At 34.0% G+C, this 14,228-nt stretch overlaps 1 protein-coding gene across 3 annotated transcripts in view; it reads right to left on the reverse strand.

Annotated features, from left to right (window-relative positions):
- Window positions 1-14,228, reverse strand: part of NLGN4X (neuroligin 4 X-linked) — a 108,170-nt gene that overhangs the window by 58,280 nt on the left and 35,662 nt on the right. Inside the window, exons 2-3 of one of the 3 annotated variants that reach the window (XM_041472360.1) lie at window positions 7,760-7,819; window positions 4,082-4,234 (exon numbers count right to left, since the gene is read on the reverse strand). The exons of 1 other annotated variant lie outside the window; for it this stretch is intronic. In XM_041472360.1, coding sequence (XP_041328294.1) covers window positions 4,082-4,234; window positions 7,760-7,819 — 213 coding nt within the window. The remainder of the gene's footprint in view (window positions 1-4,081; window positions 4,235-7,759; window positions 7,820-14,228) is intronic. One more of the 3 variants, XM_041472361.1, reaches the window with a different exon arrangement.

The raw sequence follows: 14,228 nt of genomic DNA on the forward strand, positions 1-14,228 counted from the left end.
TTTTTAATTTCTTGGTTGTAGCCATTCTTTGGGGAAGTGGAACCAGGGACATATATCCTTGGAAGAAGATAAAGATGCTGTTCAGATATGTAGGGATGGGATTAGAAAAGCTAAGGCTCAGCTGGAGCTGAATTTGGCAATCTACTGGTAATCTCTCTTCCTACATCTGTCAAATGCCCAAATTTTCAGACAGAGATTTGGGGAATTAAGTCTCCACCATTGTAGTAGATCCCTTTTCAGATCATCTGAGGAACCTGAGCATACAGAAGTCCATGGGACCCAGTAAAAAGTCTTGAGGGAAATAAAAGAAGCAGACACTAAGCCAATTTCCACTATATTTGAAAAACCAGGGAATCTGAGGAAGGCCCCAGTGACTGAGGGGTTATCACATCTGTTTTAAAAAGGACACTTAGGAGGATCCTGGGAAGTATTGACCAGTCAGCTTCCCCTCCATGCCCAATAAGGTCATAGACCAGATCCTTATGGAAGTTATACTGAAGCATATGCAAGACAGAAATGTGACTAGAGACAGCATCATGGCTTCACCAAGAGCAAATTGTGTCAGGCTTAGCTACAATAATAAGAGGCCATATACAATAATGTGACTCCATCAGTAGCAAGCAAAGAACAGTTGATGTTATTGACTGCATGTTATCTGCCTGGATGCTTTTAAGAAATTTGATAAGATTCCCCCATAATATTCTTGACAAGAAATTGAAGAAATATGAATTTTATGGATGGACCGTTGGATGGATAATAAACTGGCTGAATGGCCATGTACTCAAAATTTACAGTCAACAGATAAATATCCAAATGCAAAGCAATACTCAGTGGTGTCCCTTAAAGGTTCATACTGGGACCAATACTATTTAATACCTTCATGAAGGACACAGACAGTCGGATTAAGTGCACCATCAGGAAGTGTGTGGATAACACAAAGATGATGTCCACAGATGTACTAGAGGGAAGGGATGCCATGCAGAAGGACTTTGAAAGGCTTGAAAAGTGGACCAGTGGGAACCTCAAGTAGATCAACAAAGTAGAACCTCAAGTAGATAACAAAGCCAGGAGCAAGGTCCTGTACTACCACCGTACCACCAGTATTTTACCGACAGATGAATGAGATGGCTTGGGGATAATGGTGGATGAAAATACTGGACAAGAGACAGCAATATGCACTTGCAGCCCAGAAAACTAACCACATCCTGGGCTGCATCAAAAGCAGTGGGGCCAGCAGGCTGAAGGAGGTGATCCTGTCCCTCTACTCTGGTCTTGTAGGACTCCACCAGGAGTGCGGCATCCTGCTCTGGGGACCCCAGAACAAGAAAGACACAGACCTGTTAAGGAAGCTCTAGAGGAGGGCCACAAAAATGCTTAGAAAAGCTGAACTGGGACTGTTCAACCTGGAGAAGAAAATGCTTCTAGGAGACCTTATTATAGCCTTGCAATATACAAAGGGTGCCTACGAGAAAGATGGAGAAACTTTTAACCAGGCCTACAGTGGCAGAATAGGGGGCAAAAGAAATTTTTTATTATGAGGGTGGGGAGACACTGGAACAAGCTGCCTAGAGAAGTTGTGGATGCTTCATTGTTAGAAGTGTTCAAGATCAGGTTGGAGCTTTGAGCTTTGAGCAGCCTGATGTAACTGACGTCCCTTCCCATGGCATCAGGTTTGGACTGGATGGTCTTGGAAGATCCTTTTAAACCCAAACCATTTCTTGGTTCTATGATTTGTCTGTCTAAGATCATCCAGTGGTTATCAGTGTGGTCCTAATATTTTTTCTATCTACTGCTATTAAGGACACACTATAGACTGAAAGAAAAATAATTTAATGTGCCTCAAAACAGTACTAACATTTATGGAGAGTATAAGATCCAGTATTCACGTCAATTCAAGTGAATTTTCCAGAGGAATTTAGCATCTCCAGCAATTCAGCACTGTGGTCAATTAGATCTCTATTCCTTCATTACAGGGTGAGATAATAGCAATAGAATTACACATCTCTGTCGTTAACAACAGGTTTGTATGTGACTTTGTGTATGCACTTACAAATCAAGCACCATTGAAACGCACCAGAATTACAAAAATATGACCTCCAGTAACCCAGACTAGAAGAAAGGGATACAAATATTGTTAGTATTCAAACCATATGTCATAAAAGGACACTACTTTTTAAACTCTTATGAATAGTCATGTTGGTTTTACACAGGGCTGTTTTTCTGAAGAAATGTGTTTTCTTTTTCATTTTTTTTTAACTCATGAAGCAAGTCAAAAATACAGGGAATTCACCTAATATTTTCCAATGTCCAGGGAGAGCCTAATGAGCTCTCAATGATCACATTTACATTTCACCCAGAAGGAAAAAATGTAAATATGTTCATACAACAGATTTCCTCTGATTTTTAAGTGTGTACACATTTTCTGAATATCTTCTGTTTTTCTAATTCAAACATAGACTTTTGTAATAAAGAATAAATTCCATAGAGTCTTGAAAGTTACATTTGTCACTGTTGAGAAGCAATATTTAATGTCAATACACATATGTGTTTTTTGCTAACCCATTTAAAATCTTGACTACTATTACTTTTCTGTTTCTCATATAAATGCCCCTGTTTTGTGCCTTTTTTGCCTGAATTGCACAATTATAAAAAAGTAGCATTCTGACCCTTCTATTTTGTTTGATTTCAATATAAATACATAAAATAGGAGTTCACCAAGCCAAATATTGCACTTTTCCCTTTAGATTTATAAAATACAGAGGGACAATGAAACATTTTAAACCACTTATAGTGTTTACACTTATTTGTATCCTTCAACAATGTTAGTTTTAAAAAACCATGAGAAAACTTTTTAAAGAGACGCATTAAATAATCTTTTTTACAGATAAATAACTAACAAGATTCTGGGTATACATGTTGTTTGACAAAGAGCAAAACAGCAATTTGTTTTCTTGTGTCTTCAGTTCTTCCTTTCTTGCTCTTTTGTTTGTTTGGTTGGTTTTTTGTTTGTTTTTGTTGTTGTTTTGTGTGGGTTTTGGGTTTTTTTTGTTTGGTTTGGTTTGTTGATTCAGGGCTTTTTTGTTTGTTTGGGTGTTTCTGAGTACCAAGACTGCATGCATAAATATACCAAGATATATTTTTATATCTCTGGCTTTAAATTTAAATCTCTTTTCATCATAGAAAGAAATACTCTTTTATATTTAATGAATACTCAAAATCGGGGACAAGTAAAAAAATTCTCATTACTCTCATGAACTATAAAGTTGTTGGAAAACATGAACAGCATGAACAGATAACACAGCAACAGAAGACTTCTGTGTTCTAAAACAGTACCTACCATGAAAATAGGTCAGCTTTGCTATTAAGAAAAAAAGATCAAAAGTCCTTGTAAAAAGACACACAAAGAAAATTATTGTACCTTACCCTGTGTACCTAAAATGCCAGAAATATGCGCATTTGAGCATTCTGTATTCTGTTCTATACAAACTATAAGCTTTTTCGCTAAGATAACAAATATTTCTAATGTCTACCATTTTCTGCCATTTTTCAGATTTTATTTTTTTCTATGGAAAAGCAGAACCTCAAAAAATAAATAAGCCTTATTTTGGACAAAAGTTTGGTACATGCTATGCACCATGATTATGGATTGTATATGTGTGTATATGGCCTTTATTTTTTGTATGTATCTCTAAGAAACAATTTGCACACAAAATTAGTAAATATAGATAAAAAATAACATTTTCCTTTTTCTTGCCATTGCCAACTGTTTAAAAACTGTGAGGACCCATACTTGATTGACTTTATTCTTCTTTTTCTTAACATAGAAATTATTTAAGAAAAAGATACCAGTTATCAAAACATTATACATTTCCAGTCAATTTCTTTTTAAGGGGAAGGCAGTTGTCAAAAATAACACAGTTTAGCCCAGTTTCCATTAAAATATGGACAATTCAAAATCCATCACGGAGATTGTTCAGTTTTAAAATCAAAACTGAGCCAAATATCTATGATTGATCCGTGGAAAAATTCAGTAATCAAATATTTCTTTGCAAATATTTCTATGAAGAAAAGAGTCACTTACCTAAAACTCCCAGCCTGTAATTGATAGTGACAACAATGACATTTCCATAACTTGCGAGAATGCTGCCATCAATCATATTTCCAGTACCCTCCATGTAAGATCCACCATGGATGTAGACCATAACGGGTTTCTTGCTGTTCTGATCATGAATGTCTGAAAAAATGCAAGTAAGGAAAACACAATAAAGCAATAAAAACATAAGGAAAATGGCATTAGTAATTTTTAATAGTGTTTACAATTGTCTTAATTACTTCCTATGTTTTCAATGTCACCACCCCTGTACCCACTAGCTTACACAGTTCAGGACCATCCTACAAGCCTAATATTTATAATTTAAAATTTCAAATACTATTTCCTCTAAAATGGTCTCACTTCAAATGTATTCAGTATTACAGGAAATTTAATTTTAGTAAAAATGTCTTAAAGCCTAAAAAACCAAATTATGAAATAATCTTGGTTTCTTTAGAACACTCGGATTCAAATATACACCAATTTAGAAATAACTGTGCATCTAGTAATAAAATTATAGGAATGATCCATACTTTCCCATTTCTTATAGGACATAATTATTGAAATTATATTCCCAGTAGTTCAGTAAGAGATAATAGCAAAAATCTAACTGTTCTGGTAGAAGATAACACAGCAGACTGTTCCTTCTTTTAAACAGCCTAGGAGTTAACAGAGAGGATTTATGTGAATTTATGTCCCACCTTTTTTTGTATTTAAATCAAATTATGTCTTTTGTGTTGCACTTTTCCTGGTCTGGTAGCAGCTAAGCCTCAAAGAACAACCTTGAGTTAATGGTATTGCTGATCTTTTGTATAGGTAGAAAATTCCTGGCTACTTTTAAAAAAGATAAACAGCTGGGTCTTTAAAAGAAAGTTCAATGAAACTGACAACACTTTAAAGAATTCTAAAAGAAAGTTAAATGAAATTGATATTACATATTTAATAGTGAGTTCTAAAGATGTGCTAATCAGTGATTGGGGTATATTTGGGAGTAGGTTAATCTAAAAAGTTCGGCTCTTGATGCCAGTGATGATTCAGAATACCTAAATCTGGAACTTATGTTCTCTATAAAAACAGTGTGAAGATAGGTTAAGCTCCTTTATAAAGTAGAAGGCAATTCAGCAAACTACCATTAGATATACAAATCTTCTATAAATAATTCAGTCTATCTGCATGGAATCAGAGCACTTCTTTCAAGCATATAACATAACATACAAGGAAAAGCAGTCTCTGATTATTCAAGCAGGTTTTGAAAAAAATCTTTTGGATAGGAATATATTGAAGAGTGGAGAAGGGAGGTGGACAAAGAAAAAGCTGAGCTAAATACCTACAGGTGAGGGATCTACATTTGAAAAGCTTCCAAACATCCTCCCTCCCCTCAGGCTGATTATGAAATACTGAGATAAAAAATGTGATCAAAAATCAGGTACCAGATAGTCAGTGTTTTATATATGCAGAACTAATTAGAGCATATTTAAATGTATATTTTAACTATCCTACTCCTGTGTCCCACTTTTGTTTTACTCATGTGTATACCTTAAATATCACAAATTTCCAGCTGAATTCAGGAATGTCCAGGCTGCAATGTACACCTGTCTACTTGTCAGAGTTAAGGCTTGTCATTGATTCTGCCTCCTTTCCACAAAAAGATATATCCTTATATGTTGTATTTTAAACATTGTACTTGAGCAGAAGAACAAAAGTTTTTGTGATAAGATCATTTTAATTGTTGTGACTATAAGAGTAGCACAGCAATTAAACAGATCATTTAAAGCAATGAGGTGCAGTCTAGTCAATGTATTTTTTTTATTGTCAGCATTTTCAGCAAAGTACATAAAAGTGCTTCTTCTCTAAAGGCACAGCTAAGACCTCAAAAAACCTGAAACCAGCAATTATTTAATGTAATTATTTGTGTTGCTGAATTACCTTTCCCTTCTCTCCCCAAAATCTCATGGCACGTTTTTTTTTGCCTTTAATCTTTTCTTATTACCTTATTCTACCTCAGGGTTGAATCTTTCACTGATGAAGTCAATAGAAGGTTTCCCCTTCCTTTTCAATGGGAACATTATTATTTTCAACATAAAAGAAATTAGCTTGATGCTCTGTATGCTTAGATCCAAAGTGGATATCTTTGTTAATAATGAAATACTAACATTTTATAAATTTTAAAAAAGGTTGAATAGTAATATGTTCATAATCTAGTATTTATCTTTATTTTTAAAGCAACTTTGGTTTTGCCTGTTATTTGTCCTTTATTTTAAAATTTACTTCAGAATTTGGTATAGAAATGATACTACCATTGTTTGAAAAAAGCGTATGTTGAACAGAAATAGGAAGCTGATAATCAGAAAGCAACAGAGTAATTTTAGAGCACTCTGTGCAGTATTTCTGTGTTGTAAGAAAGAGTGTAATTCAGCAGTGAAGGTGGTGGAGTAGAGGGCAATCAGCATGAATCAAAGACCTGAGGTTTTTAATACGGTATTTTGTATACAGACAGTAGTAGTACAATAAACCTGAACTCCAGGAAAAGAAGTGATAGTATCCTCACTGCACTGTGTATGATTCTAAGTGAAATAGAGAGGACATGTGTTTCAAAATCATTTGAAATTTTGTCAGATGGGAAAAAAAGGGGAAAAAATACATAGAATAACACTTTGGATTGGCCAAGCCTGAAAGGATTCATAAACATGCCACTTTGAAGCCAGACCAATAAACTATCCAGGATTTTTATCTTCTCATTTAATGTGAAAATGGGTTTTTTTCTTAATTTGGTAAATACATGTAAACTGACAATCTAATAAAAATGAAGGGTGAGAATAGAGGAAGATTTCATGACTTCTTTCTATTTTGGTGCATCCTAAATAGATTTGTTGCATCAAGACAAGAAAAAAAAATTACTTCCATCTAAAACTTTTTTGGGGTACTTCACTGTGAACTTTTACATTTTATTCAGGAAACCCAGTCTAACTTTGAAAGAAGTCAATGAAAATGATTGTTACTGATTTCAGTGGGAATGTGGTCAGAGTCAGAATGAATGTGTCTCAGAGGCTAGCTGATTACAGGAAAAAAAAACCAATAAAGCAGTATCAACAGCTTCCTTTATTTTTGTGTCCTGAAATAAACCACATCCTGTGAGAAAAAAATATAAATAAGTAAATAAAAATAGCAAAGACAAAGCACAATTCAACTGTATCAATATACAGCATGTGCACTGGGGAAACAGTGGAAGTGAAAGGAAGGATATATGTGAGCTGTTTCATGAATTTCGAACAAGTGATTATACAAAATGTGTAGGAGGGAAAAGAGCACATGCATGTTTTTAAATTCCATTTTCTCAGCCTACGAAAGAATAAAGGGGAAAAAATATGTGGTTTCAAATAACATTTATGTTACTCACTTCACACATATTTAGGAATGAACTTTACACCTATGTCACGGAGGAACTGCAGTCATCTATATGCTAATTTAGATTTTAAAAAGAAAAACAATCAAAGCAAATTCTAAAGAAGAAAATAAAGAAGCACACTGATGTGAGCTTCTGCAAATAAGGGACTAAAAATCATGTTGAAATAACAGCAATAATAATAACAATAATCATTCTTAATATAACAAAAATTGAAAAGTTTATGTTCATGCATCAGGGTCAGGCTTTGAAAAAACAAAAAATACCTTCATCTTCACCACGATCATTACTGGTTATATCATCTGCGCTTTTCTTTGTGTTGGCTCCTGGGATCATATTGAGGAGGGGAATAAAGGGAAAAAAGAGAATTCAAAACCAGCAGGTTCTCAAAAATAAAAAAAAAAAAAAACACTAGTACAAAAAATGTAACAAAAATGTCAAAATCTGTTACATTTGAAAGTGAAAAACAAAAAAGATGCAAACTGCACATAAACATAAAATGTCAAGAAGAACAAATTGAAAATATTTGAAAAAATGTATCATATTCTGTGACAATGCAGTACTTTAGTTAAAAGTGATTTCTTCAAAAAAAACCCCAAATTAATGTGCTATTAAAAAAGAATAATATAAACCAAAAAAGTATGTTAAAAATTACAAAATTATGTTTTTACACAAGAAATGCAATTTTTTTACTCTGTTCTGTAACCTTGAGGAAATAATGCCTTGAGTTACTTTCTTCAATAACAACATTTTATTCATCCTCATTAAAATGTATTAAGAAATAGCCGCAACCTGAATTTTGGATGGAAATAATGTAAATAAAATGATCGTTTGACCTTTACACAACTTGATTTGACCAAGACAAATCATAAACACCTCCTTTAAAGTTAATATTGCTTCCCATATGAGCAAAAAGCTGTTTAAAACAAGACTGTAAACAAAAGTGAAACAGAGTTGAGTCAATCTCTATTCATGAAATTGGTCCAAAACCAACCTTGGTTGAAAATATACTACATCTCCTGCTCTTTAGAAAAACCTAGAAATTGACTGAAAATATTTACTTACCATGATAAAGAACTTGCATTTCTTTACTGAAAGATTTAGTGAAAAATATGTTTTAATTTGTATTCAACAGGCTTTCTTAAAACACTTTTCAGGTGTACACATGCACACACACGCACAGGCATGCACACACACATAAACATTTATGCTCAGACGTGTCACAGCCTGTGCTTATGGGAGTAAAAGGAAATAAGCATACTTTTCAACATCCTCGTCCTTGGGCAATACTTCTGTTTTCTGACTAAAAAAATAAAAATACACCAAGCAATCCTTGCACCCAGCGTTCCATTATATTATGCTTACTCCCATAGCAAGTAGCCCTCTGTAATGTAAACAGTTACTTGATAAGGAGTGAAACAGGAATAGGAAACTCAATTTATAATTTAGCTTAGAAATTAACATAGCTGCTAAAGAAATAAATGATCAAAGCATGCTAATAATTATTTTCTTGCATTTTCTTTATTTTGAAGTGTCTTTTCAGTACATGCTGAAAAAGAACAGTATACTTTAACTTGTTTATGTATGAAGTCTAAATTTGTAACAGATACATCATATTTAAATAAATATTATTTACTTCTTTTATTTTGCTATTTAAATTTTACTGTTGACTATATTTATATCCCTCAAAATCCAAGGCACCAATTAAATCTTAATCCATGATTGTAAAACAGAATGTCTTTACTATTACTAAAGTATTTAAACTTTTTAAGTATATACAGTTTTGGGATCAGTGCACTAGTTTATTTGTCTTCCAGAGACACAATTTCTACAGGCATTTTCTGGAAGCACTGCCACTATGTATGCAGTGACGATGATTAGTGAGCAAAAATGTGAAAAGCAGCGACTGATACTCTATCTCCACTTAATAAAGTCTCCATCTTCAATGCTGTTGTACAAAAGATATTGTTTATGCAGTACACCAGTGGATTCATTATATATATCCAGTACATAATTAACTAGGTAAAATATCTCTGTCAATGAAATACAGATGTTCTTTAATCTCTATTTTCTTTCAGAAGTAATAGATACAGGGTCATAATCTCAGCCACCCTCCATGTTTTGTTCTTTTATTCAATATTGTTCCAAATTATTTATAGCCCAATGATGGTGCAATACTTTCCCAGGTGATACACAAATATAGCTAATTTTGTATTTAAACAAACGAAATACTGAACCTTGCCCTTACATTATTTTTGATTTATGTAAAATATTTATAAGAAATAGTTATTTATATGCAATGAATACATATAGACACAACTATGAATGTACATAACAAATTTCAATACTAGCTTCCCCAGGGAGGTAGTCTTTTAATTGTTTGATAAAAAAATATGATCATCATATGGTAAATATAAAATCAAATACCACATATTTTTTATTCCTATAAATTAAAAAAAATATCAAAATTACTGTGACCCCATATATGCAGTACCTGTAGACAAAAACTGTGTGTACAATTATTAGGACTGTAATCCCTATTTCAAGTATTTTTGAGTGAAAGAAGTGGTTGTGTCCCAGAACATTTTGATTTGGATACTATGTCACCCCAAAATCTTCAATACACATATCAATAACATATTGCAAGGATTTTCTTTTTAGTGTGGTACCCAGTGTGACACTGGCTCAGTGTACTTCTGGAAAAAACAATGCAATTGTAATGAGAATTTGGAAAACATGGTTACATCAAGCTATTAGATGTATCACCTAACAGGTATGTGACATAAGGTTATCTGTAATATTTGAAACACCCCTTATTCCTTTTTTATGTTCTTTAAAGATGTAAAATATCACATTTTAATATATTTTCAGAAGAAATTATTGTAACTTAGTATGTATTTATTTACAATGTAAGTGGGAATTCTATTTCTCCTATATGTTGTGAAACAATAATTTTCCTATTTTTGACTGGAATACACTTTTGCAACTAAGTTCTTGGGTTTGAGAGGATTTTATATTCATTTTGAGATCTCGTAAGATTGATTACATCAATGAGTTTTCAAACCAAGTTTCTGTGCTCCTATCACATTGGACTTTTTTCATACTGTGCATACCAGCCATAAAATCATGCAGTCATTAAGGCTGCAAAAGATCAAGTCCAACTGTGGCCCTAAGTACCACATCTACATCATTTAAATACCTCCAGGGATGGTGACTCAATGACTTCCCTGGACAGACTGTTCTAATGCCTGACCATCATTTCCATGAACAAGTTTTTCCCAATATCCAGTTTAAACCCCTGCTGGTGAAACCTGAGGCCACCTCCTCTCACCCTATGCCTTGCTACTTTTAAAAGAGACCAACGCCCAGCTGGCTACAAACTCCTTTCAGGTAGTTGTAGAGAGTGATAAAATGTCCCCTGAGATTCCTATTCTTCAAATTAAACAACTCCAGCTCCTTCACTTGCTCCTCAGACTTGTGGCCAGATGTTTCACCACCCCTGCTGTCCTCCAACAACAGAGCACTGCGGTGCCTCAATGTTCTCCTTGCAGTCAGGGACCCAGAAATGAGCACAGGATTTGAGGCACAGTCTCACCAGTGCTGAATACAGGGGGACCATCACTGCCCTGATCCTGCTGGCCACACTATTTCTGATACTGTTAGCATGAAATAGTATGTTTCTGGAAGCTTATATTTTTGAAAGATTCATGTATTTTTTTAAGCAATGCTCCTAAGTATTTTAGGTGGTTTTGGAGCTACTGAAATAATTCCAACAATGACATCTGTTCTCCTAAGTCTATCTCATACAGAGAGCAAAAATTTGAATTTTCCAACCATGTTTTGTATTTTTTTTATTAAAAATGTCAATTCATTTGTCCTTAAACTTCTAAAAAATGATGGTAATCCCAGTCATAAGATAAAAAAGTCGCTATGCCTCTAAAGTTAGTTTAAGGCTGCATTAATCTTGGAGACTGAATGGAATCATAACTCAGAAACTCCCATTCCTCAGAAAAAACTGCCTGCCTACAACAGCTGATTTTCCCACAGATCAACACTTCCCTCTGCTTTGGGGCTTCTTTTGCGAGTGTTCAGGGTTGGGCCAATTTTTTCCCCATATCTCATATTCTCCTTATCCAAATCACAGGAGCAGCAATTTTAACCTTCAGTTCCCATACACCAAGTAAACATAACTACTGTATTATAGGATTTGGCCCTTCTGCAGTCTAAGAACTGTTTACTCATTCATCCCACATTAAACACGGAAGTAAATTTCAACAGCAACCCAGGATCCAGCAGTAGTAGTAATAATCTAGTGCGTTAAAGACTCAATTCCCTGAGCATCTCTACTGACTAACCTGGTGTTTGACCAGAGTTCCTGGTTTGTGAAGTTTGTACTTCACTTTTCATGATACTGAAAAGTAACAGAAAAATGCTTCAAAATATAAATAGGATGGAAATTTTTTTCCCAAATGGTCAAGGCTAGGAACAACTTAATTACATATGTTAAATATGCTGTAGATAGCATAGCTCTATTGAAGAATACATTTGTATAAAGGTTCATTGTAATTTAGAAAAATATCTTACTGTTAATGAAAATTACTAGAATAAGATGTGACTTTGTAATGCATACACTAAAGGCCAGGTGACCTCTTTCCATTTGTCCTACAATTCCATTCACTGCTGAGTGAAAAGAGCATGGTGCAATATATTACTGAACTCTGCCAAACTTCTTTTGCAAAGGATTTTTGTCTGCCAGAAACTGCTTCTTAATATATTACTGAACTCTGCCAAACTTCTTTTGCAAAGGATTTTTGTCTGCCAGAAACTTATATATATATATAAAAGCTGTTTTAAAACAGGTCTAGCCAATATGGTCATTATAAAGAAAGGTTTAATGGAGGCTTTTAATTTTTTCTTCCCCTGTAAGAAGCACTGCAAGCAATGCAGTTGTAAACATTAAATCAGCAAACATTTCTCAAAGGTTTTGATTTTGAAAAGCTGATTGATGTGTTAATAAACTATTAAAAAGTAGTTGATTCCATTTATCTATGGATGTACAGTCACCTTGTATTCCCAGATTTGTTCTCAGTGCCATGCACAAATCTATCACAAATGAAGAAGTCACCCTGCTGTAAGCATGTCCTCTGGCTCACATTTCTTTTGCATAATGAACAAAAATCTCATTCAGAAGTAAATTTTCTGGTTTTGTAAGTTGTCCCAGTTGTATTGACAATTTATGCTACATCTTCCTCCATTCAGATAATATGAATCACATATATGTAATATAGGCAGGTCCCATGCATGCAGTTTACCATGCTTTCATATTAAGTATTCACTCTGAAGCCTCTAATGGCAGCAAAAAATCATCCACAACTGCTTAATCTGATACAATTTCTTTGCATTTTATTTGCAATTGCTCCATCTGTCACATACCTTTTCACCCCATTTAAATTTGGAAAAGGGCTCAGTTTTCAGAAATCACACAGCACATTATCAGTTGTATGACCTCTTTCACAGAGCACATGCTTAACCTTCTGGAAATTTCCAGCTCAAACCAGATTAATACAGGATTTAATAGTCATTATCTCAGTGATATCTCTTATTTATGCAGCCATTTTAATAGAACTCTAAAACTCTTGTTTTCCTGTCCCATGAAAGCTACTATAATTTCACAATCAGGTCAAGTCAACAGTTTATTACCATCTCATGAGAGCATTAGTAATGGAAAATTTCCTTTCAGCATTTCACCTAAGACTGGTTGGGAAACTTGGCTTTGAGTCTCACCTAGTGTGCAAGACTTGAGTCATTTCATGTCCAAAAAAAGGGTTCCATCACTGGTGCAGTCTGGCTGCCATAACACTGTACCTGGCTCATCCCTATGGCCAAGGCTCTCCAGCTGCCTTTATAGTTGTAACAAGAAGTTCTAATTTGGCAGCTGAAGAAAGCTCAAATGAGGCATTTGATACTTCAAACAGAGTGGAGGAAAATGATTGTCTTGAATTTCAGCCAGTTAAAATGACGTAGAAAGGACTGTGGATGCCCTATGTTAGGAAAGGCCATAAAGGCAGGCAATATATACCTGTTGTTTGGAATTCTGTCCATTTAATCAAAGAAAGAAAAATATATTCATATCACCTAGATTTAAATAACTATTATTCTTAACTCTTTACTGAATAATTGCAACACGTGTGTGTAACTGTGTGTGGATGTACACAAGTAAGCAAATATGCACATATAAATGCACATGAAAAAGCTCTATACAGCTAATCCCCTTCCAGAAAGAAATCACTTTTATCTTCCCTTCCCATAATCATGTTTAAATTAAGTTATAATACATCAACAATGTGCATAACTCTAGCAAACACCCATATTTGATTATTTCAGTGCAGTTCTTAGCCATAAATTAGATGCCATCTCTTTCCTTAATAATATGAAGACTTAGACCTACTGTTCTACATAGTTTTCAAAGTGAAAGTCAATGAAAGCTCAGAAATTTGCTCAAACTTGCCTGAATTGAAATGTGTTTAGTTTTGTTTTAATTCCTATATTATCACTGAATAGCAGAAGACACACAATTAAAGTAGCCATTATTCTAATTCTATCAATAACACTAAAACAAAACAATTTAGGTTGCAAGTGTTAGCTCTATAAAGCAGCAACATTTAACTAAGGAACATGCAATAAAATTGAATTCATGTTCTTAATCACTCCAGCTGCAACACACAAAAAAATTTA

This window comes from Pyrgilauda ruficollis, unplaced genomic scaffold (assembly GCF_017590135.1).
Source record: "Pyrgilauda ruficollis isolate IOZ18807 unplaced genomic scaffold, ASM1759013v1 scaffold29, whole genome shotgun sequence".
Taxonomy (NCBI): domain Eukaryota; kingdom Metazoa; phylum Chordata; class Aves; order Passeriformes; family Passeridae; genus Pyrgilauda; species Pyrgilauda ruficollis.